At 31.4% G+C, this 26965-nt stretch overlaps 2 protein-coding genes across 3 annotated transcripts; both read left to right on the top strand.

The window, feature by feature from the left end:
* Positions 1-253: 253 nt before the first annotated feature.
* Positions 254-8301, top strand: LOC148610498 (uncharacterized). 2 transcript variants are annotated; one of them, XM_088595549.1, is made up of 4 exons: positions 254-414; positions 1741-1924; positions 3689-3762; positions 4263-8301. In XM_088595549.1, the coding sequence occupies exons 1-4, from the start codon at positions 348-350 to the stop codon at positions 4322-4324; spliced, it is 387 nt and encodes a 128-aa protein (XP_088451675.1). In that variant the 5' UTR covers positions 254-347; the 3' UTR covers positions 4325-8301. The 2 variants fall into 2 exon arrangements, with proteins under 2 accessions (XP_088451675.1, XP_088451674.1); XM_088595548.1 differs by having other exon boundaries at positions 4282-8301.
* Positions 8302-18437: 10136 nt separating this feature from the next.
* LOC148610499 (uncharacterized) lies at positions 18438-24694 on the top strand. Its single transcript, XM_088541290.1, has 5 exons — positions 18438-18598; positions 19353-19536; positions 19999-20075; positions 22657-22734; positions 24515-24694. Exons 1-5 carry the CDS (start codon positions 18535-18537, stop codon positions 24658-24660), a joined length of 549 nt encoding a protein of 182 aa, XP_088397416.1. The 5' UTR covers positions 18438-18534; the 3' UTR covers positions 24661-24694.
* Positions 24695-26965: the final 2271 nt, after the last annotated feature.

Here is a 26965-nt window from a genome sequence, read left to right on the forward strand (position 1 = left end):
GACTCTATCTAGAGTCTGATGGTGAGACTTAGCTGCCTGTAGTTTTATACAGATAATTTCCCACTGACATAATTGTCGTGAAATAAAGACTGAACCAATTGATTAATGATGTGCAAAACATAACATATCGGAGATGGTGACAGCTTGCAAAATAGCCTATAATATTTACATGTCAAATGAAATCTGATCTTTCTTCCGCTTCAGCTATTCCGTAAGCCACTATGCACAGGTCAATATTATCTAATTAAAATAGATTTACTATAAAATTGCATGACGATTCGGATTTCATGTTAGCAATAGGAAGTATGAGGATTTGTATGTTATGAACTAGTACTGTTGCCACTAACATGATTGGGATTTACATGTTGCTGATATTTAGTTGTTTAACTGCTGGCATTGTCGCACCAAACCCAGGTAATCAATTAAGAATGTATTTATTGCTTAGACTGTTTGCATGGCAATGCAATTTGATTTTTGCGTATAACTCTAGTGTGCAGTACATGTATAGGGTGGAGTAAATTCTCATTTGATTGGTTATGAGGTAATGGGGTTTGCGCTTTGATTCAATTAGAATGTGGATATGGTGCAATAAGGAGTGATATATGAATGAATAAATTAAAGTATTCATCCATTAATTGCCAACACAGCGCCTCCGCACTCGGGCAATAGTACACTTCTGTGTCGACTATTTTCGTCCCTTCTGTCAGAATGTTGTTTTTGCCAATCATTCTTCTAGTCCTTAATTCTACATAATCAGATTGGACGCCGCTGGCGCTTCATCCATGAAATGCAGAATTAAATAAATAATGACAGTGTATGTGCACAATCCGTTTCAATTACGCTTGGGACGATATTGAAAATGAAAGTGGAAAGGGTCAGTGGGAAAGGGGATAGTTTAAGGGGTTTTGTTTAATATAAACAAACACTTTATAAAGGACAAAACACCATATATCAGTTAAAAAAACTATGCAATAGTAAAGCAGCTTCCTATCAACGTATTTAATTTTGCAACTGTTAATTTTCGCGGACTTCGTCAAGAGAACATATTCACGGATACCAATTTACGCGGTTTCAGAGAGTAATCAAAGGTACAAAGCAAAGATTCGACAGGTAATCAAAGGAATGCAATCCAGGGACAATGAGATGACAGAAAATTCAGACACATACAACAAAGTATATAAAATAAACACAACAAAAACTTCAAAGGAACAAATGTAAATGAGCAACTTTGACTAAAAACTTGGAGCCTGGACCAGGTTCGCCGATAAACTGCAGCAATATAGTAGCAACATAACCATGTTAAAAATGAAAAAAAGTATAATATAGTGGTAAAATTATTTACGCAGAGACAATTATTATTTGTCTGTCCACCGCAAAAATAGCGAAAATTAGTACTTTTACGTTATTCAATCCGATACTTGTCTTATATTAAAATGATTTTATTAAACCAATACAAAAGGGAATTTTCAAAGAAATATTTAACTGTAAGATGCTCATGTGTTTACTACCTGAAACATGTATGCCCGTTCATATTACGTAATTTGGACTGCAGTGCTTTAAATTAAGCTTTAAGCATCAATACACGTTTGTCCATTTATCGTATTATGACACTACTGAATAAGTTTTACACAATTTCGATTTTCAATTAAATTTGAGGGGATTGCATAAATGCTTAGTTTCTAAATACGATGTCATCAATGTTTCTTCAATAAAACAAAAAGTATATGTTTTTATCAATAGAGTTAGGTTGTGTCTGGCCTTGTGAGGTTAGAGGTACACCATGGTACACGGAGACTGACTCTGTGTGGTTTGTTAATAAAGACGGGGTTGGAACGTGGAATAATGTATCTCGTCCAATCGGGGACCAGTTCACTCAATCAGATTGCATAGAGTACAGGGAATCGTTTGCTTTTGTTATTGTAAGGTGAATATACAATAAAAGATATGTGTTAAACGTTTGAGCCTGTGTGTTCCAACGAGTTATCATTTTGGAAAAGTTAATTTGAATCTATTCATGTTATACATTGCATAGAACAATTTTGAGTAAATAAAGTTCTAAACATTTAGACAATGGAGTTTTACGTTATATTTATAAGACTTGGAAGTGCAATGGGGACGCCGAAGTGCGATGTTCGCGCTGATCTGCAATGGTCAACGCTGAAGTACGTTGATTATTTAACGCAAATGCGCTGAAGTGCGTTAATAATCAATTCAATGTCGCCGCGAAATGTTACATGCATAAGCCCGTACAATGTTACAGAGGAGAATAACAAACTGGAACAAGGAAAGTCATGAAAGTAGCTAGTATATTGTTGACTGTATACATAAACGTGGCTTGCATCATTACTAATTTTAAGAATTAAAAGTACATGTATTTAATGGAGTAAGTATCAAAACATAAAATGATACGTTACGGTACTCGAGGTAATTCGTAAACTGTAGCTATGGAATACAAAATATAGTGGATACTGAAATCGTATTTCATGCACTATGAAAACAATAAAAGATATAATTAAACGATTTACCTAGACAACTTTGCTACATGTATAGGAGATAAAAATCAGAAAAAATGTTGCTTTTTATAAATTTGATATCATGGTATTTTACCTTTTGAAATATGCTTTCATAACAAATAATGGAGCGTATTCTAAAGTTGAAAGGCTAAATAGAATCTATAACAAACGAGTTAAGAGTGTAATAGAATGTTGAAGTTCCGGCGGATCAGACTTGCATGTTTCTTTCCATATTACGTATAGTCTGTTTATCTATCAAATCTAGACCTCTGTAGCATCAATCATTTTTTGATAACATTAGTAGCAGTGTATAGGATGACAGATATGCAGAAAAAAGCGCCGTCTTATACTATATTACATCTGCAATTGCAAATCCTACAGGTACTGTTTGTATGCAGTACATGTTGTGAAAAAATATGTTCATGTTAAAGAGTACTCGTCCTTCTAAAAGAGACTGCCAGTTTATTTTCAAATTTCCACTGGGTGTAGGAAATTAAAATGAAGAGAAATTTCTAAATACTTCTGTAGTTGGAAGTATGAACGAAATGCAAACACAGTTTTTTTTTTCTGATTGCCTGTTTACTAATATCATATCTGTTGAATGTTAAGATAGTCGTGTGTTTTAACGGTTTTCACGGAAAAATCTACGTGATAGTCAAAACATTTCAGCGTCAGGCGCCAAAAAAAAAAACAAAAAAAAAAAAAAACGCACCTCCTCGTAATGGCCAACGCATTTCCGCGTTACTATTGACAGTCAGCAATTATGTCTAACCATTGCAGTTCAGAGCTATCATAAACACGCTTCGGCGTACTACTGTCGCACTTCCTCGCGATCATTGTACCTCCGCGTCCAATTGCGGTTCCGAGTCTTACATATTTATATATACGTTCGATAGTATGACCCGAAATCGGAGACATACACTGGGTAATCCGTTATTGTGTGTATTCAAGTTGTCTTGTTTTTTTTTGGTTTGCATTTTATTAGTTCATGTTGATTATTATTGTTTTAAATGTTCAACTAACATCAGAGTTACTACAAATTGAATCAACGAGAAATGCTACTATTATTTTAAATGTTTTTGGTAAATGAGAAAGTAAATTTACACAAAAAATAGAATAAAATTAAACAGAAATTTATTGATGGTATCCATACAATATTTAATGCTTTATTTCAGGGAGTTCAATATGTACTACTGCGTGATAGATAAGCCAGTCAACTCAACGATAAGGGGATACTGGAAGTCTCAAGGTAAGAATAGTTAAAAGAAGGAGTTGTAAAACCATTGGAAGCATAATAAAAATATGTTTTACTGAATGTTACGGTACATTAATTGCCAGTTTTTCACTGAAAGCGCATAAATAAATAAAAAAAAAATCTAAGATAAGTCACGTTTTTATTTTATAAGTTCTTCTTTGCTATTGGTTCTTTTTATGTGATTTTGAATTAGTTTCGAATTCAAAAATTAAAAGCTCAACAATGGAATATTTATGAAGAGTATTTAAGACAATTTTGGAGAAGATTATTCGGTAGATAAAAATTTTTACTTCATTTTCCCTACAGGAAAGTTCATTTGGGTAATTGGACTATTTGTACTATTTGAAGGAATACAGATAAGTTTGTATATAATTTGATAAAATGGGATAAGATTTGAAATGAAATGCACTATAAGTGATTGACATTTGTTTCCCTTTTGGATAGTTTTTGGTGATAGGAAATAGTTTCAGGCTTATGTTTTTTTTTAATTTAAGGAGTGTTTCTTTGTTCTAGAGATAAGCAAGTACAACAAGCAAAATTATTGCGAACTCTGTGATATGAATGATATGATTGGACCATATTTCACATCATGTAAGTTATCAGTACCCAAAACAGATGGGATAACAGTTTTAGAGTTTTTGAATATTGGAATAGGGTATGTAAGTCTTGTCATGTGACCTCGTACTTTCACGAGAATATGTCCTAGTTAACTTTTAAAAGGCATAGAGATTTGTCATTAAGAGAGCATCGAGTTCAGAAAAAAAGACTGATAAAAATGACAAATATTATTTCTACATGTTGTTATAGAGCGTTTCGAGTACCCGGATGTAAACAATAAAATACAGATCGATCTTCGGTTTTCAAAACGTTCTACATCGGAAATTCCGCTAAAGAAAAAACATTAGAAAGAGACTTACCTACCCTATACCTGAGACGCGGTCTTAATAAAATGAGATAGCAGTCATTCATGCATGTCAAAATCCACCAAATTCATTTTTTTATTTCTTGTTCAAAACAGTTTCTGATCAAATAATCTATCTTAAATTTTCATACGAATGTTGCGCTTGTGAGAAAACAAATATATAGAATTTATATGGATTGGCACTTTGCACTTTTTGTCTTTCTTGATTTGGTTTGATTTGCTTGATTAAAGTGAGAGATAAATTTATGATTTTCTACATGCAACAGATCTGAATACAGAAGTGACTATCGTTATGTTAAAATGTAGCACATATTTGATTGGTTTTCCAACACCATGAAGTCGCCTTATCATATGCAGTGCCTGATGTTTAGCTGGAGTGGTACTTAGAAACAATTTTGTTGCATGTTTACAGCTAGTACTCTTGCTTACCCCAAAATAAAAAAAAGTTAAATCTACAAAACTATTAAGCGAATTTTCGATCGCGTAAATAGTACTCCATTACTTCAAAAATGAATATGAGGGGTACAATATGTTTCATAATGTATCATGAATATTTATTGTTTTACAAATACGAAAAACAACTGAAAAAAAACCATATTTAGTCAATTAACTAGTACACATGTATTTAAATCAACTTTCCCCTTGTTAAACTCAATATGTTCAGACTAATCAGTATAAATTCATATTGTATATTTAATTTATTCTGTTGCTTGCAGCAAGAGGTAAGTACATATGTTGCCTATTTCTAAAAAGGAACTTTATAGTCTTCTTGTTTACTAGTTGACATATGTTTAGGTAGTTTTCGTTTAGTTTTTTTATTTGTACAATAGTAAAATATGCCTAAACAATCATTTTAAGACTTAAGTACCATTCCGTGTAAGAATCAGGCAATGGGTGGCATATCATAATTTTCAGTTTGGTCTTTTTTGCCTTAAATATATACAATACATCTAGAAAACAACTGAACAGCTATTTAAATTTATCCTGAAGCATCTGCGAAATAGATAATTTTTTACTGCTTATATAAGGAAAAAGTTCGGGCAAATTTTCCTGTCATTTTCCACAGTGCATTTCAACTAAATGTGACCTATCAACATCCAAAAAAGGCAAACTTTACAAACATTTTGACATTGATTTCTTTGGATTATCAGGTACAAATACTTCGATAATGCAATAAAATCTCTGTGCCACACCTTATACACATTTTACCTGATTCTTAGATGGAGAGGTACTTAAGAGTTTGGTTAGATGACGTAAGTGTTCGGTTTACACAAGATTACAATGATATAATGCATTGACTTCATACGATAATACAGGGTTTGTTTTATACAGGTTTCGGATTATACAGGTTGAACTGTGCTAATGACAACTTGTATGCACTTGTATACACTTGTTTGTGTCATATTCATTTACGTTCATTTTTGCAGTGTAGTACTAGAGCAAGTTTAAGGTACTTTTTATTGCCACTATCCAATGATCATGAGTGTATAACATCTGTTGGCTCAAGGTTTTGTTTTGCATTCCCTTCGAGTATGTAGATGCTACAATTTACATCCATTGCAAAATTATTCCGTAAAGGTAAACCGATATTGCTGCAGAAATCTATTACTAAGTGTTTAATATTTGATAAAACATACATGTACTTTCTGTAGCAGTTAATTCGAAAAAAAAAATAGCATCAATTTTGCTTGAATCTGTAATCAAAATTCTTTTGAGTCATACAACGTCCATGAAATGAAATACGTCTTGCTTTATGTAAAGATAGATGTAGGTTGGTCAGATCAGAATCAGAATGTTGATGTATATATAGATATGCATGTGTTCAATCTAATATGAGGTTTTTTATGTACTTGGTATGGTCATGTTTTCAGTTTACTTTTGTTACTTTGTATGTATTATATTGGTTATATTATGTTTTTCGTTGTGTATGACTATTCCATTTTGGTCTTTGCCCCTGGAATAATTCTTTTGATTTTAGTCCGAATTTTGGTTTCCTTGATTACTAATTCAAAATGTGTCAACCAATGCTGATTTTTTTTAATTTTGAAAAAAAAAAAAAAACTTTATAATATAAATAAAATGGACTTTATGATAAACAGTTCTGTGTGGTAACAGTTTTTCCTTTCTAAATATTCACAAAATAATTAAATACACCAAAATAATCAATCAGCATAATTATTACGTTTGTAATCTAATTTTATGTGAACAATGTCAGCTTTCTATTACGCCACTTTTGCAATTCCAATATCTTATGCTTTCCATCCGATTTTCCTTTGTTGTATCATGATTCTTATGATTTCCTTTTTGTATGCTAGTTTGCTGTTACATGTTTGTAGCACAATTTTGATTTTATGATTTACAACCAAACACATCTAGAAAGCACAATATGCACTTGCATCATCAACAAATTGCAGTATTTTATTTCAACAAGTTGAGCATCTCTTAATGACATTTTAGGTTAACCTCTACATATTTAAGTACCATTCTGACTAAGAAACAATTAAAGAATGGCAGTTTATTATTCTTAATTTGTTCTTTTACTTCAAAGATATTCGATACATATCTGCATTTTAATATGAATTATAAAGGTATACTTTCATAGTTTTCCTTTCCTCGTTTGTCTGACCCGGACTTGACTTTTTATGAGCAACTCGGCGAATGTTTCTAGAAAAAGCAGAGGACGCTTACTTTACCGGTGCACCTGAACCATGCTCCCAGTTTTTAGTGGAGTCCGAGTTGCTTATTTGCTTTCGTTACTTTGTATGCATGAGTTTAGTTACTTTACGTTCATTTTTGTGTATGTCTATTTTCCATGTCTGGTCTTTGTCCCTGGAATACATTTTTTAATTACCGCTATAAGATATAAATATTTCAAAAATGCTTTAAAATATCTCCATTCTTGAAATGTTGCCAAATTTGGTCCAAATGATCAACCAATTCATATTAAATGCAAAACGAAAATCAGATTAAATGCAGATTTCTGGAGGATATGAAGTAGAATTATTTGAACGATGCAATGAAACATCGTTCCGTTTTTTTTTATGTGCCAGATATGGTCCAAAATAATCAACCAATTCATATCAAATGCAAAAAAAAAAAAATAAATAAATAAATAAATAAATAAATAAATACAGATAGTAATTAGAAAGTTTTGGTTTTAGTTGAGTTGGCATGGTCTATTGTCAGCTGCTCAAACTTGAACCCAGAGATTCAATGTGAATTTTATATCTCAAAGAAAGAGAAAATGACCTCTCTAGGTCTGTACCATTTGTTTGGTTGTTTAGTTATCTATACTTCAATCTAAGTTTAATTCAGAATATGTTAAATGATATTAAACAGATTTAAGAAACAGGAATGTTTAATGGGCAGATATTAAAATAATTGCACTATTTACACGTGCTAATTTTGATCAAATCGTAGGATTTTTGTACAACCCAGATCCAAATCTGGTTACCAAACCTGATTGCACCATACCAGCGAGTTGTGCGGATTATAATTACAAAAATGACGATAGACCACACATACCTTGTCCTGCTGGTACCCCGATAGACGCCGACGCCACTTGCTAAAACACACAGAAGATGTTAAATAAAAACATTATGAGAATTTAACTTGTGTTAATTACTTGGTTTTATGATATACTTTTTTTCTACATATAAATATATAAGTTCTACCGAAACTTGATTTTATAAAATATATGAGATGTGGTAAAAATTGCCAGTGAGTTAAATATCCAGAAAATGCAACAAAACCAACAATTAAAAGTTTACAGGACACAACGTGGTCTTCAAGGAATAAACAAACCCGTAAAGCAAGGTTAAATAAGTGACTTGCTCCTCATAAAAATGACGAACATCGACCTAATTTATAAAAAAAAAAAACATGAAATGAAACAAGAAACTTACAAACAATGACAACCACTACAAGTTCCTGGTTTGGGACAAGCACATAAATTATTAAGTAACACTCCAGCTAAGGATCATGCAAAATGTGATTCATGGGTAAAAAAGCTGCATATTTTTATTTTTGATATTTTGTTTGAAATGTTATGGTAAACAGAAATTAAAATGTGGTGTTTCATATAACCCGCGCTCTTCGCAGTCAAAGAATGCACTGTAGATTCAAAATTAAGGGAGACAACTGTGTAAATGGCACTCGAATACATTCTACTGGATTTTCAATGTTGATTATCTCCTAAGAGCAGGCAGACTTGAATGAATGATTACACATTTCATAGTATAGACCCATAAAACAACTTAATTACAAAAATAAAAAATGTGTAGCCTTTTTGGGGGTGTATCATTCTTTTTCCTACAAAAAATGGTAAAGTATTAATTATAGAAATATAAACTCATAAGAAAGCATGATTTTGATTGAATTGTTTTTATTGATATTTTGAAAATAAGTCAGGACAAGAATTGTACAAGAAAACAGTTATACAGCTTATTCAAACGGTAAATACCACAGAGCCAAAATACAAAAGGCTTTGTTTAAAATTGCAGAAACAACGTACAATGAGAATATATTAGTATATGCTGCATATCAAAGTAAAACCTCTTACTGAGTGAAAAGGGAAAAGAATTGAGTTGACCTCGAACGCAACAATCGTCAGTTAAAAATCTTGTTGGGTCAAACGTGGATGGATTTTGGAAGTTCTTGTCGTGATGATTAACATAATATAGATTCTGCATTACTATAGCATTGAAATCCTTTTCTTATCATTTCATTTGTCTCATTACATTGGTGTATTTTCAAAAGGTCACCGGAACAAACCTTAGAAAGGGTAACATCTTAGCTAAGGGTACATAATCATTAATAACTATTTGAGTTGTTGCATGAACAAATGTAGAAAATTCTTGGTCGTCGTATTCGAAACGTTTGCCAAACACAATAGTACAAAAGATATTCGAGATCGCCTTGTTGACTGTTCCGATGAGAATTGATACATGTTTGTCCTTTTTGTTTAATATGTAATCTAGGAAGTAGTTACACTCTTCTGTGATAATAAATTCTACACTCTTGTTTTTTTCCAAAATCAAATCCATGAAGTATGTTCACGGTAAATGCTCTTTGTTCCTTCCATGGATTTTCCGCTGCAATACCTATAATGAAATGTTTTTATGTATACCCTACAAAAAAATACGCCAATTCTCTTTGAATTATGGTGAATACAGCCAGTTGAAATAGACCAGTTACAATTTCAATACAAATATGAATAATTTCAATAGTTATCTAGTTAGAAATTCGGATTAGATTATACCATTGCAACCTTCTTAATTATCACTGAACACGTGTGTTATCTTTTAGACGCTTTAAATTGAAGACCTTAACCTCTATATAATATCATACACCAGTGTGTTTCGGTGATTTACTTGTTTCTGATTGGATAATATTGCTTATTTAAGTTAAATTTAATATTCATATTAATGAGTAAACAAAGTATATTTTGATAATTTCACTTGAAAGATTCAACGCTAAAATTTTGGTAACCTACCTAAATTTGTATTGAAATTGGACCGGATTATTTCAATAATCTGTAATTAATAGATGTTATAATTGCTAAAAATGATTTAAAAATAACGTTCAATTGTTGAACATTCCATTTTAATCACTTGTAATATGTAACTTTTTTTGTTTCACTCCCGGACTTTGTCGTGCCATCATAGTTCTGATTTATTGTCTTACGCATGTTAGTTGACGCAACTCACCAATGTTTCAGTAACATTATACGCATTCGTTTTAATTAGAATTGCATGCTTACTATATAACAATATTCCTACTATCTACAAGTGGGCTTAGTCATGGAACATTTACAAAACATCAGTCCGATGTTGTTCCTGTAGATTCAACTGTATCCAATTGATCGCAATAATTAAGTAGCAGTCTTTGTAAAAATCATGTAAATTCTGTTATAAGTGATAAACCAAAAAAGGCTACAGATTTTTATTTTCTTATTCAGTTGATTTGTAGGTCTTTATGATGAAATTTATAATTATCTGTTCCAATCACTCTGCCTTTAGGGGATAATCCCCATTGAAATTCAAAATCTACAGTATGTTAGTGTAATTTACAGAGCGGTATTATCACCCTTGATTTTTTCTATTTACAGTACATTCTATATAAATTTTATTCCATAAGAGCACGGGTTAAACGAAAAACCACATATTCATTTCTGTTTACTGTAACATTTATTAACACAATATTAAAGATAAAAAATACGCAGGCTTTTCAACCATGAATAAGATTTTGCATGATTCTTACCTGAAGTGCTACATAACAATTTCAATAAAACTAATGCCAACAACAAATATATCCTGGTGAGGTTCTGGGATATCAGTCCTCGTGATGTTATGGGATATCAGTCATGCCTTTGATCGAGCTTGACATTAATATTTTTTTGTCTTGCATAATAAGGTATTGGAAACAAGTGATGATTAGTTCATTTGAAGTATAAATCATTCAGCCTTTAGACAAACTAAAGTGATCAGCGAGATGGCAATGACAACCAAATGTTCTCATTTTCACATGAACTTCTAGTTCCATAATTGAATGCCGTGCATTTAATACGCCCCCTTCCATTTTAAGGATTTACCATCTGTCCGTCCATCAATAACTGAAAATAAAACTTTATTTAATTGTACATAGTGATGGAAGAAAGATATATTTTTCATTTTAAATTAGTTTTGATCGTTTAAAAAAGGAGCATTTTTACACTTTAACTTACAAACGCTTTCAGAAAATTCCCGGAAACTTTATGATATCAATTAGAGTATGTTACCTTTGGTTTATTTTATTAAAGTTTGAATTTATATGTTTTTTGTTGATTTAGAAAATTTTGATATTTATACTTTTCATAAAAAAATGTGGTGTGGGTCTTATGTTTTCACGCTCTTCAGGAAATTCCACCAAACGTTAATATAAACTTTGTATCCATGGTCACAGGCTCCCTTTTTTCATAAAAAGTTTTTTTTTTCGTTTTCATGCTCGACCACCCCGCCCCCCAGCAAGAAAAAAAAAATCTTTTTGCGCATACATATGTAAAAATGCACATCTAGGCTTTCCTGTCCAAAACATTCAGGGATCGACCTCCTCAGTCGCATAATACAGCGCCATAAAATGTTATACATGAAAGTCATATGGCAGTTGTTTGGTACTGGCAAACTGATATGAATGCCAATAATTAATGTTCTTTTAAGTGCTAAAATGTGCGGTTTAGGATGTAACATGACATTTAATGACCTTCCATAAACAGAGTGTTATCTGTACCAACAATAACACAACTTTCGCGCGGATGAAATTCAGAGTTGCCAACATAAGAGTCTGAAGGAAAATTTCAAATATTTCAAAATATTTGTCATTCAAGTATTGAGAAAAAAAGTTTTTTTCGTGTGTAAATGCATTTTTGCGTTTCTGAGTTTTATAAATTTCTTTTGTTTGAAGGGTGGGGGTTCTCTTGATTCGCCATTTGTTGTTCACCGGTTATATTAACATTATAGTTCATAGTATTCAAATTCCTGAAAAAAGTTAATTTTACAGTATTATCAATCATTTCTTTTGGATACAATTTTATAACTTTTAAAATTTCAGCACTTATTCCAAAATAAAAGTATTCCATACCAGAGATAAAAGTTGTTTCAACCTCCCTTGTTGTTGTAATAATGTACGACATGTGGACGGTAGTATTGAATGACCATTGCATTTCAAAGTTTTTAAAAGCGCGTCTACTGCGTTGTGATTAACTTGAAACTGGTTAGTCCATAGAGCAAAGTCTTCTGATAACGTGTCTTCTTCCTCTACAAAACTATCAGATGATTTTTCCTGAACTGTACATTCATCAACTGCATAATTTATGTCAGAGTTTGATTCATTTTATGTGTTTTTTGGAAAAGAAAGCTCCTCATGTTGTTCACATACAAACGGCAAATCATGTGGTTGTGACATTCTTCTATTATCTGACTGTTCCTTATTATTATGCACTCCAATTTTATCAGGTTTATCTGTCTCGTCTTCGCTGCTTAATAGATAAGCGTGGCTTGTTTGCTCTTGCTCTTCATTCTGCTTTTTTTCGACGTGACTGGACGAGAAAGACAACCATTTTTCACGAAAATATCATCAGTATTATCGTGTTATACAAACTTGAGGTAACTACATGTAAATAAGATTTATTAAAAGTCCTGTTCAGAAAATATGTAGAATATTTCCAGAAATTTGAGAGTAATTAATAATTTATGAAACACATCAGATTGTTTTTTTTATTATGGCCTAAAATAGCTGATTTCATGTCGATTCGTCCCCTAATGCATCCAACTCTAATCATAAACTGAATATATTATGCATCAAGAATTCATACAACATATATATTGGAAATAAATTATCTTTTCCTTTTCTATATGTCTTTTTTTAAATTTTACAATATAAATGAATAGATTTTAAGTACATAAAATATTATTAATATTATTAATATCAGGCCTAATTGAGTACAGTTTAGAGTAATTACATATGATTATTTTAATGAAAAGTAATTAGTCAATTATTACATATTAATTATTTTCCATTTACTTGTTTTTAATCAAGGTTTTTACAAGTTTTAATCGAAAGCTGTTGGTCAGAAGTTATCGTTCTACAAGTTGGTACAAGCACTGTACAAAGACAGTTTTTTTTCCATTTCTTAGTTAAGAATTTAGAGACACACAACTTTAAAGTGTAATGACCACATTCTTAAATAAAATTGTCTGTAAATAACAATTTTCAGTATTTATGACACTAAACCTTATACACATCAATTCATACTATTTAATTATTAGAGGGGACGGATCAACCTGAAACCAAATTCCCATGTATTAAGATTCAAATGTTGACTAGGCAGGGTCTCTGGTGAAATATAATCAAAACTTCAATAGAAAATATAATTTTTGTAGCAAATAAGGTATCAGTATACGGAAAATAGTTCCAGAATCCAACAAGGTAGGTGTGACATGCACAACTTTAACTTGAAAGTCGTAATAAGTGGTTGAAGGACAGTACTCAGCGGTACTGCTGAATCTCCAACTTGTCTTATAATGAGTATCGTATTGCACATCATTCTGACCCAACCCGACATATCAATATCCCAATAAAATGAGGAGGGTTGCAGGGTCAGGGGAAATTAGGTCTTAAAACATCCAGCATAAAAATACAGGTAGTTATCGCCAAATTCTTATTTTTGAATTTATCCTAGCCTGAACTAAACCTGATCTTTGAATTTCAGCTCATGCATAAAGGTCAGTTAGTGGCTCATGACATCATGCACAAGATGGAGAATACAGTAATATACGTAAAAACGTATTTGCAAATCATGTGATAGTGGGAAGATAGAGGATGAATATCATTTCTTCTCGGTGTGCCCACACTACACACTGCAAAGAAATCAATACAGAATGGAATTGGACAACCATAATTTAATTTCTTCACCAAAACCTCACCACACACCAAGAGACATAGCATACATATTAAACAGTAGCTTTATAGAAATACTAGAAATATTACTATCAAATTCATTACTGAATGTTGGAATCGAAGGTCAATTTAATTTAACGGAAATTATATCAATATATAACGTTAAAACTATAGATTATTCTGTTTTGATCAGATTTACACCACTGTCGCACCATGGTCATAAATTTAGTTTATATGTAATTCATATATCTGTGTTCTGTTTTTGTTCATGTTATAACCATTTACTGTTAATGTCTTTGTGCAAATAAAATTGTCTATGGTCTATACTGTTATACATGCAAGTTATGAACATATTTTTACAAATGAATCCGATTATGTTCCCTATTTCAAGTACACGTGCTTATTTACCTTTCAAATTACAGTTACTGTAATCACTTATTTTTTCTCTCTTTTTTTCCGGCGGTATCAACTTTGAATTCGGCCCTTTGTAAGAAACGGAGCTGGACGTTTATTTTCGGATTTATAAAAAAAATGGTTAAATTTTCGAAATGTTAGAAATAACATATACAATACTCACTTAGACATAATTTCATCATGCATGAAATCTCCACCAATTACATTGATAGTTCATTCGAATAAGACTGTCTTCATTTCAAAATCCGAAACTATCGAATCGAGACAAGTCCAGCCAAATGGATTCAAAGTACTCATGTACTAATTCAATTTTGATTGCTCGTTTTAATTTTGAATTTTTACGCATCAATCTTCAAGTTACAAAATACTTGGGATAAAAGGAAAATACGAGAACTGAATTCTTATTGTATTATATATGGCTAGTAATGTGGATATTTAATTTTCATACAAACTTTTTAAAGCAAATACTTTTACATAAAGCCTAACCATCTAACAACTGTTTTGAAAAAAAGCATTACATTTGCATTTGTTTTCTTTCAAAATCTTTTAAACTATGTTTGAGATATGAACATATTTGTTATAATGTTTAAAAATTTACAATATCATGCTTCTGTTTTTTCGGGCATTCGGCGTCCTAAAACAAATAAAATCACAAAAGTCCTTGACGTTCGCCAGAATCAACTCCAGAACTGTCTTATATGATAGAGATATTATTGTCAATATTGTGCAGGTCAAATGTATAAAATAAAATGTATAGATTAATTATGATATGAAATATGAAATTTAAGCCCTTTACACAAAACACGGCTTAAATAGTAAAATGGGAGATAACTATGATTATACAGCAACTATATTACAATTTTCTCTAATATAAATGAAACAGTTAAAAGGGAGTTAACTCTAACTCAATTAGGAATTGAACTATAATATATGATAATGTAATATTACAGTATTAAGTAATAGCCGCCTGGACTATTTATGGTAATGCACTTTCAGATCAACAAAATTCAATCGTGTGATCTATGATATATTGCTTCATGCGACATGCGAAATATTAAGTAGCTTTCTTGTAAGAATCATGCAAAATCTGAAATATGTGATACACTACAAAAAGGTTACATATTTTTATTTTTGTAATTAAGTTGTTTTATGGATTTATACTATGAAATGTGTAATTATTCATTCAAATCTGCCTGCTCTGAGGAGAAAGTCCACATTGAAAATCCTGTAGATTCTATTGTATTTGAGCGCCATTTACAGTGTTATCCCCCTTAATTTTGAAATCTACAGTGCATTCTATACAATTTTTATCTCCTGAGAGCACGGGTTATATGAAAAATCGCATGTCAATTTCTGTTTACTTTGATATTTCAAACAAAATATCAAAAATAAAAATATGTAGGTTTTTTTACCCATGAATCACATTTTGCATGATCCTTAGCTGGAGTGCTACTTAATAATCATGATAATACTTAACTTTTTCTCTACAACTGATAATAGTGTGTCCTTTGAAATGGTATTTTTTTACAAACCGCATAAAGGCAACACGATTCATGCCGTTTTACTTTTAGTAAAGTTATACTGCATCATTTAAGATTCAACAAATATCAAAGTAAATTTTGTAATTCTGTTGCATATTTAAGTCAGTGCTTTTAAGAATCATGAAAAATGGGAGAAAGCAGACACATGCATGTCAACAACCCTCCGATCTGACAATATAATTTCACACAAGTATGCTTTCTCTATACGTTAAGGCCATTATTCAATCATTACACCATGATGCTCAGACAATGTTCAATAGGATGTAAGAACAAATATGAGGTCTTTGACAGAGTTCCATGCCCTTGAATTTTTCATTTTCATTGCATTGCATTGAATAATAACTCAGTTTACTAAAATGTATTTCAAATGTTGTATTTTCCCCTTGATTCTTGCTAATAGTCTAACGAAAGTTTCAAAATAGTTTGTTTTTCATAACATGTTTCACGCGATTCCTGATTCTGTGGCAACATCCCGTCGGCTGCTGCGTATGGAGTATTCATATCACAACTCATACGTTATGCCAGAACTTGCCGAAACTACGCAGACTTTTGTATCGAGTTAGGACTCTAACAAATAAGCTTCTGAAACAGGATTATGTCGCTACAAGATTGAAGTCATCACTACAGAAGTTTAATGGTCGTCATCATGAACTCATGGATCGTTATGGTGTATACATCAGCACCATGAAAACTGATTCATTCAACGGGTCATAGTTTTCCTTTCCTCGTTTGTCTACCCCGGACTTGACTTTTTATGAGCAAGTCGGCGGGTGTTTCTAGAAAAGCAGAGGACGCTTACCCTATCGGTGCACCTGGTTCATGCTCCCAGTTTTTAATGGAGTTCGAGTTGCTCATTTGCTTTTGTTACTTTGTATGTATGATTTTAGTTACTTTATGTTCTTTGTTGAGTATGTCTGTTTTCCATGTCTGGTCTTTGTCCCTGGATTACATTCTTTTGATTACCGCTATAACCTTGGTTTCCTTGATTACTCTGCAGAGACTTACAGTTAAAAATATTAACAGGTTGTTTGCTCTTTTAATTACATTATTTAACCATTTAATTTGGTCTATAAATACATTTATATAAACAATGTATTTTCATTGAAGAATCTTACCTTTGTTGGCTTTTATATGCGTGAGGAAGAACACTTTTGGTCTATCAGAAAAAAATATTCTGATTTCGTGACAAACACTTCTCGTTGTGCTTCTAATCCGTTCACAAATATTACCCAGTGTGATCCCAAGGAGAGGCTAAATATTGGCCCACATTTAGCACTATATTTTTGGCAAACCTTTCTTAAATCACGACCATCAATCTTAAGCGATAAGATGTTTCCCAGTATCGGGAGAGGAGTTGGTCCTGGAGGCAAATTTGATGGTCTGCGACTCCTTATCTAAAGAAACGTAATAAATAGCACAGCAATGAATAAAAATAAAGATTGAATATCTAAAGGTGTTTCAGGAAGCATTTCTAGTAAATTTAATTTCACCGTTCTGTTTTTATTTAAATAAAAGAGAGCGGAGATGATAAGTAATAATAAAACACACAAGGTAAAATCAAGTTATGGTAATTTTTATAAGTACACATTCCACGCACTATTTACTTGCTGCAAATAGGTATTCAAATTTTCTTGATTTGCACTGAGCCATCTTTGTATTATATCTTATTTTTTTTAAAAATTAATCAATGCCGAAACGTTTTATGATAGTAATGGCATGATTAAAATAATGAACGCTCGAAAACCTAAATGTTGTTTACGTTAATAAAAATAATTTTAATGGTTTCCAACTTCGGACACTTGCTGACAGCTTAATACATTGATATTATTAAAAATATTTAAAAAAATCCGTTTACCACTGTTTTGCTGAATTGAAAGGTACTGATTTTCTTTTATTTTTAGTTTTCCTGGCATAAATATCCAAGTTTTATAAGCGCTGTAAAATTTCCTTTCGGGATTATTTTCCGGCGATGTGTTACATGATGTCACGTATGTTGTGAAGCTGTGACACACATTATTAAGTAAAATCAAGTACTGATATTATTGTCGTTAAACTAGACCAGAAATACGCACTAACCATAGAAAAGCTTTTGTGACACATAGACGGTGGCTGTAAGACAAAAGTGATTCCTGTATTTATATGGTATATATTAATCGAATGCTTAAGTCAAAATCAATAGGATTATTTCTAATCAAACGAAATAAAAAAAGATTGAACCAGTTGATTACCGACGCACAGAACATGCAGTTTCGTAGAACGGTGACAGCTTGCAATATAACTAATGTTTATTATCAGAATGAAAACGTGAACATTCTTCCGCTTAAAGTCTTTCCTTTGTGGAATTAAAATACACTGCACAGGTCAATATTATCTTATTAAAAAGTACATGTCATGTTAGCAATAGGAAGTATGAGTATTCGTATGTTATGAACTAGTACCGTTTCTATAAACATAATGGGAAGCTACAAATTGCTGATCTTGAGTTGCTTAACTACTGGAATTGTCGCACCAAATCCAGGTAATTAGTGTACAATGTGTAAATTGATAAAACGTGTTTGCGTTTATCTTTTTGCATTTTTTAATGAGTGTATTGCCTGTAGGTGGTAAATGGGGACTGGGGTTGGGAAAAGGTGGAATAAGGCAACGGTGAGTAGGATATGGAGTAAGGAAGATGGGGAATTAGTATTACATGTAGTATGGCACACATGTAGAATGGGATGAGTGGGAACTAGTACACAGTAGACCTATATGGTATTATTTTATTTTTTTGAAAAGGTAGAATACAGTACATCAGTAGCTGTTACTGCAGTAGTTAAAACAAGTTGTTAAAAAATTTGAATGTTTATCCAATACCATTTTAAAAGGGGGTATGAAACGAATGTATTTTGAATGCATGTGGTGAGAAAGGTTTTGTAACAATTATCAATAAAGCCTATGGTAAATATGTTTACTTGAAGATCATACATATTACATAGTGCGTACTTTATTGATATATTGGAACGTTGAAAAGGAACATGTATGTGCAATGAGCAAATAGTGTTTGACGCGCATTCAGACTATTTGTTGCTTATTGTAAGATCATAGTTTAAGTTAAATCTTAAATGGAAAAGTTAAAAAAAAAAGTTATTCTGAAAAGTTTCTTTTAACGGAAATAATTTTCAGGAAACTGTTAATCAATTACCACGAATTTCAAAATATGATATCGTCATTGTTTAAACACTGCCTTCAATAATTAGATTATGTACCAAAATGAAGATTTTCTTTATTGAAAGAGTTTAGTTGTGTATGGCCTTGTGTGGTAAGAGGTACGCCATGGTACGTCGATACTGACACTGTTTGGTTTGTCGATCAAAACGGAGTTGGAACTTGGAATAATGTATCTCGTCCAATTGGAGACCAGTTCACTCACTCAGACTGCATAGAATACAGGGTATCTTTTACTTTTATCGTAGTGAAGTAAGTACTCTATATCACTTTACTATATAAGCTCAGTTGTTCAAAACGTTAATCAGATAAACAAACATTAGCCATCGGATGCATATTGAACATTTGGGATATATATTGCTTTGATTCATGTATCAATCCACGACTTACTATTTTTTTAATTTTTAAATTTTTAATTTATTTTTCAAAATTTTTGGTTTATTGGAAAGTTAATTTTCAAAATTGTTAGATTATAAGTTGAGGTAGTACTCTAATCATTATTATTATATGTCTTTTGTTTATAAATTTACTGTGTCTATTTCACAAATATATAAAACTTAGTTTTATATGACATTATGAAACGGAACAGAACATTGTTCTCAAGTACACCATAGCATGATTGGACATTATTATCACTAAAGTGAACAATTAACACACACTGGTGTAATTGATAGTATAGCTGCTATGCCCAACATATTAATATTGATATTACAGAGAATATGATATGTATTATTGTGTGAGATCAGCGCCAATCAACTCGACTTTAAGAGGATACTGGAAAACATCGTATGGTTGGTATAGTTAATTATAATTAATTGAAATTGTTAAACCATTATATGAAAATATCAGATGGAAATTCTGAAATGAAAATGAATGAAAATCAAATGATTTGTTTTTAATAAAGCACTTAACTTGATAGATCATTTTATTGATGGTAGTGTTTTAATGGTATTGTCTTTCTATAATATGTTTTGATCAAGCAATTATTCAAATCTTGGTAGCTCGAACTCCAAGGCACCATTGAAATGTGTTCGAATTATTGGGAGTTTGAGAAATTGAAGTTCGTAGATTTCCGGATTTTTTTTCTTGTCAGTCTGAGGTCGACTTTATCTTTAGAAAGCGCTAATTTCTTACGAAGTTTTGTCAGTTCTAGGACTAGTTCTAGTTTCATTCGCTTTCGGAAAGTTATGTTTATTTGTTGACGTTAAAAATGCTGAGTTTCTTGGTCAATAATTTTTTGACATTACATTTTCCAAAACGCTTTCATTATGCTGACGTCGGAACATTATCGAACTTAAATCAGTACTATGTTAAAACTATCTAAATAGTGATAACTTAAATACTACCTGTTGTTAATTAAACAATTAAAATGCCACTTTGATTAATGATAGGGTGTCAGTTTGTCACACCGTTTATTACCCAAGCTGACAAAATTGCTGACGAGTTAAGGTTAGTGAGGATTATTATCAAATGGACCGGCTAGTCAGTACAAGTGTTCGAGAAATCATAGTTCCAGAAATCCAAGGTTATTCACGTTATTTTTATATGAGAATATTTGGTATTTTGCATTGTGTTCGAGAAATCCTGGATATTCAAGTCATCCATGTTCGAGCGCGAAATGTATATATCTCATCTTGTCTATAAATGGTATGTTATGGTATTCAATGGAGATATTTAGAATTATTATTGCTCTACTTTTATTGTGTGTTTGTTGTTCCAGTTATTTAATCAATTAAGCATGTCTGAATTAAGTGGCAAGATTGAAAGTTATGAAGTTATTGTTAGATAAATTAGAAGACAAGTATGTTGGTTTTCAGAATTTTGATTTGACGAATACAATCTGTATGTTCAATTGACTCCTCTATTCTTGATACGTTTCACATTATATCAGTTTCAAAAGATTATAAAAATAAAATGAAGATCAATTTACGTGATGGCTTTTTTAGGCACTTTCGGTTTCTCATAATAAAAATAATCATGAAAATATTCGGAAACCAATCCAATTTTACAAATCGGACTGCAAGAAATACGCACCTTCATTTTAATGCTCATAAAATGTAGTGTATTACTGTTACCTAGCTATTGTGAAACGCAGAGAAGGTAATTACATGTAATTCTTTGAAACCAAGTATGAAAAAAAAAACAAAACAAACAAAAATAAACAACAAACTAACACACACCATGACAGTGTCATTGTTCTACTTGAATAATAAAAAGCAAGAATTTTCTTTTTTTTTTTTGGTTAAAAAAGCTATTTTACTCATACCCATTTTCTGTTCATTCGTTTGAATTTTCGCCGAAATTATCTTGACCCCCAATAAAAGACTAAATTTCAAATTTGTTGTGTAGCTTTATATAGAAAGAACAAATACCGAAAGCGATTTCGATGGCGCTCCGATGCCTGTCGCTTCCTGTCTCTATGGAATTTGATAGTTTTCACTATTGTATGGAATAATAAAGAAAATATTCGTCACAAAATTCTCGCCTCCAAAAAAAAAACAAAAAAAAAAACAAAAAACAAAAAAACAAAAAGAATAGATTGACTTCAAATTTGATGTGTGGCTTTACAAATGTCGTATATGTTGTTGTGGTTACTCTCCTATATCAACTTCCTGATTTGAGACTTTTCCTTGAAAGATTTTCGTCACAGAATAGTAGGCTCCTAATAGATGGATTTGTTGTCTGTGAATGGATGTAAAAGGGGCATATATTTTGTAAGCTATTCTTCTGGTTGCCTTCCGATATCAACTTCCTGTACGGATTGGGGTATGAATAGCAAAAAAAAACCAAACAAACAAACAAAAACAAAAACAAAAACAAAAACAAAAAACAACAAAACTAAGAAAAAAAAAACGCATGAAACGTCAAAGAAATGCATTGTACTCAAAGGAACCAAGATTCTAATGGATATTGATAGAATGTAATCCAGGGACAAAGACCACACACGGAATACATACAAACACAACAAAGAACATAAAGTAACTAAAATATTACATAGAAACGCAGTACTGCTAACAAACTACCCCCCTAAAAATGGTTTCAATCTTGCATTCTTATGAACAAATTTTCCGAATGCAGGCGTCAAATAGTGGTAATTTCAAACATATGAGGTATTATCTAGTGAAACTGTATTGTCAGTTTGGGGGCTTTTTGACATACATACTTTAGATAGTTAACATTTTGCCTACTGCTAGATTAAAAGTCATTCCTTTTAAGCAGAAGGATACGATGAAAATCAAGTTGAGAAACACTTTGGAATTTTTGTTAGTACGAACTAATCACTATAAACATGCATACAAGGTTGTTTATTCACTATATAGATATCTGGTGTTCTAAAAACAATTTAGTACTATCATTTTTTTCTTGTTGTAGAGATTAGCAACTACAACAAGCACAAGTTTTGCCAACTTTGCAATATGAATGACATGATTGGGCCATTCTTCGCAACATGTAAGTCATTTACTTTTAAAATAATTTATTATATAAGAGAGGTAAAGTTGAAGATTGAAATATTAAAAAACAAAATATTTCCAAAACTGTGGTGGCAATTGTACGGGATTGTTGCTGAATTAAGACTATTGAAAAGATCACAGTGCATGCCGTTCTATAATGTAAACACTTAAACAGCAGTATATTCAAATTATAAGGGTAATCGTTATATATCCAAAACAATAAAAGCGAATTTTCAAACGTAAGGAGTAAGGTACACCTAAAGCTGATTCATTTCTAAAATCTATTTCAATTGAATATTAATCAGTTCAGACTTAATTCATATAAATACACATTAATCATTTACATGTAACTTGTTTCCGTTGTTTGCAGCAAGGGGTAAGTACATGTACGCCCTTGATTATAGAAAATGTTCTTTTTGATACATTTTTAACCATTGCTGACATATGTGTCAGCAGCTCTTTTTTAGTTTCTCATTTATACTGATGCATTCTTATTCTAATATCAATTCATATGTATAATATTTTATTTTTTTTTTAAATTTAAACCTATCTTAAATGGACGTTAAATTCAATTTTTATCTTATGTATTTGCTTACACTTTCAGTTTCCTTTTAACTCTATTTATAACGTTGAATCTATTTATAACGTTACTAAGTCGTTCTATATCTGTTACGTCACTGAAACGTTACTTAGATACTACTGTAGTTTTTCACCTGAAGATCGTCTATAAAGACGTGAAAGTACTAGTGAATTATAAATATGGAACTTCTGGTTGTGTTGGATCTTTATTTGAAAAATATATGAACTGTATAAAATATTTAATTTCAAGACAGATATATATATTTTACTTCTTGTTTCATTTTATTCGTTGCGGGAATGTCAAGTCACATTTGACTTATATTTTCTGATCTAATATACAACTTTTATGTTGGTACCTTTTCAATGGGTATAAACTGTTGTAGTCTATTTAACACGAATATGTCGTAGTCAAATGTTGCTCAGTTCCATAAAAAGATAAATTAGTTGAAGACTAAAACATTGTTTGATGTTTATAATATATATTTTAACAGCAAATTTATATAGAATTAAAGTAATGTTTTGTCAAATTTGTCAACATTAATAATTGGAATCACACAAAACACTTCAAAGTTAGTATTTAATGCTTAACCGCCAATAAAGATGCGTAATAAGATAGTGTGGTTGGCTCAGAGTCAGAATAATGAGTCTCAATGTGGATCTCGCATAGTGCACTCCCGAGTTAGCATGTTACTCAAGTGGAAGTTTTGTACTAGTACAAGTATAAAATTTCCTAATGACACTTTCAAAGAACTTCTTTATTCAATTTTGTAATTTAATTTATTTTAATTTTAGTGATTTACGATTTTATTTTAATTTTAGTGATTTACGATTGTTTTTTTCATTTCCCTTACTAATAAGATAAAGTTTCCTTATCTAAACATTGGAAGAATTAGAAAAGAATATTCAATGTCGAAACTAATCTCTGTTTTCAGTGAAATAATTTTATCAACATTAAATTATCGTTGAAGTGCCTGCTATAAATTAAACTTTGAACTAATCGAAAGCAAACGACCGTTATGAGTATCGAGTCCTCTTAAATATTCATCCTTTTTTCTTTAATTTCAATCACAATAAAAATGAAACGATATTTCAACCGAATGCCACTTAGTTATTATTTTGGTCAACGATCGAAAGGCGAAACTTTACAGACTATGGCAGAATAATTACCTACACGTGTTATTTTTTCTTTCGAATCATAGGGTTTCTTTACAACCCAGACCCAAATCTGGTTACCAAACCTGACTGCACAATACCAGCAAGTTGTGTGAATTACAATTACAAAGGCAATGGACCATACATAGCTTGTCCCCCGGGTACTCCACCCGACGCCAGCGTCAATTGTTAAAAATACAGATGCATAATAAAGTATTGTTTATATCTGTCTTGCTTTGTGTTATGTTGAGCAGTATCTTTGACTATATATTTTTGTTCACCGTATCTTGATTATGTTAAATCGATTTATAATAATAAATGTATGACCCCACGATTATTGTAGACCATATCATACTAGAGTCGTTAACAATCAACAAAAGTTCAGTAAAGTGAAGTGTTTTGAAAACTGCTATAATAGTGAAGGATTCAATACCCTGTCGATAATAACTTTTTTTAACCACTAACCACTACCCGGCAATTCGAATATAGACTGTCTGATTGGGATTGAAATCCATACCTACGAAATGTTGTTTCTGTAATATAAGAACCGGATGGCTCAGGGTGTGTTCGATTGAGAAAATAGTAACATATCTAGCATATCTATTTATTTTGAGCACATAATATTTTATCTTTTTGAAAACGCCCAATCAACGACAGATGATGAAGGAAACCTTTTTCCTAAAACGTCTAGAATAGGATTAGATAAGACAGCAAACCAAGTACTTCAGCACTTGAAAAAAAACATGCATCGTTGAAAAAGATTGAAAAAGAGGACGCATTTCACCTTTACGAAACACATATAACTTCTTCTCTTTTTATTTCAATTTTACATTGTGTGCCAATTCTATAAGAACACCAGGAACACCTATGACATACGCATTTGAAAAAAAAATATATCTTCAATTATCTACATGCACATTGCGATATATACAATATTCGTATTAAATAAAAAAATATATGATCTATGTATTTTATATTCGTTATAAAAACATTTGGGAGCAAACCCCAACAAAATGCGTTTTTAAATCTGTATTTAAAGTTTGTATGGAACATTATCCAAGGTGTTTATCTTAATATCTCTTTACCTGGGAAGCTGGTATCGGGTAACTTGACTTACAAATACGGAATAAATCATTAACAATTTCCAAGGTCATGTGAAATTTTAGATAAAAAAATTATCCGAGGGTACAAATATCTTACACAAAATTATCCAAAACAATTAACATGTTAGTGCAAAATTCATCCCTCAGTGACATTTCTTCTCTATAATCCAAGGACTGCTGTATATCAAATACTAAACAGTTCTAGCTAATCAATGCTTTACCAAACAAAAACAATTTCCAGATTTGAGAAAGAAAAATATAATTTGGCGGAAGGTTCCAAAGCTTTCATCCCTATTGATGTCTATATTGAACTTCGGGGAAATGGAATATTAACAAAAAGTAGATATATACCATTACAATATGTTTACTATCAAGTAAGTGTCATATAAAAAAAAAAAAAAAAAAAAAAAAAAAAAAAAAAAAAAAAACAATAAAGCATGTTAGAGCGACTTTAACAGACTCTACAAAAACACAAAATTAAAAAAAGACAACCAACTAAAAATTGATCTGGGGACGGATTTCATGGATTTTCTCTATCTATCTGCCATAAAAAATATATGTTTACTACACGTAAATGTAGAAATGTCATGCATTTGTCATTACAGTTTTACAGGTATCCAACAAAGAAAATGTTTAGTGTAAAAAAACAAAACAAAACAAAACAAAACAAAAACAAAAAAAACAAACAAATGCGATGCTTTGATACTTTGAAACTTCAATATACCGACAACACAACTAAACATTAAGAACATTGCCGTACAAACAAATTGATTTTGTACTGATTTTTAAAACATTTTCATTGACAAAGTTCATACCTGTCACACAATTTAATGGTTGCTGGTTTTCTCAATTGAGAATATGTTGTTTAACGTGTCATTGTTTCCTTTTCGCTTACACCTAGGCTCCAGGCTTCTGGTTAAGCCTGAGTTGCTCATATGCATTTGCTACTCTGTCTTCGTTGTTTTATATTATTGTTGTGTGTGTCTGTTTTCCCTTTCTGTTATTCGTTGATTGCAAAAATAAACCTGGTTTTTATCGTTTCAAGCGGTGCATTTCTCTGTGCCTCATTGATATATTTGATTTCATGCTTGTGTGCTTGCTTTACGTTTATGTCATAGTATGTCATTAGTTAGAATATTCAAGGAAATCAAGGACATAACGGTTATCAAAAGAATGCAATCAAGGGTCAAAGACCAGAGATGGAAAACATAAACAACAAAGAACAAAAGCGAGTGAGCAACTCGGACTCCACTAAAGTCTGGGAGCATGGACCAGGTGCATCGGTAGTGTATGCGCCCTCTGCTTTTCTAGAAAGCGGTCGGCATAAAAAAATTGAATGAGTGCATAATATAGTTCTATATACTAAATTCGTCTAATTTACTTTTAGTTTAACAC

The sequence above is a fragment of the Perna viridis genome, chromosome 8 (genome assembly GCF_037379345.1).
Source record: "Perna viridis isolate PV_CMFRI_1.1 ecotype Kerala chromosome 8, ASM3737934v1, whole genome shotgun sequence".
Classification (NCBI taxonomy): domain Eukaryota; kingdom Metazoa; phylum Mollusca; class Bivalvia; order Mytilida; family Mytilidae; genus Perna; species Perna viridis.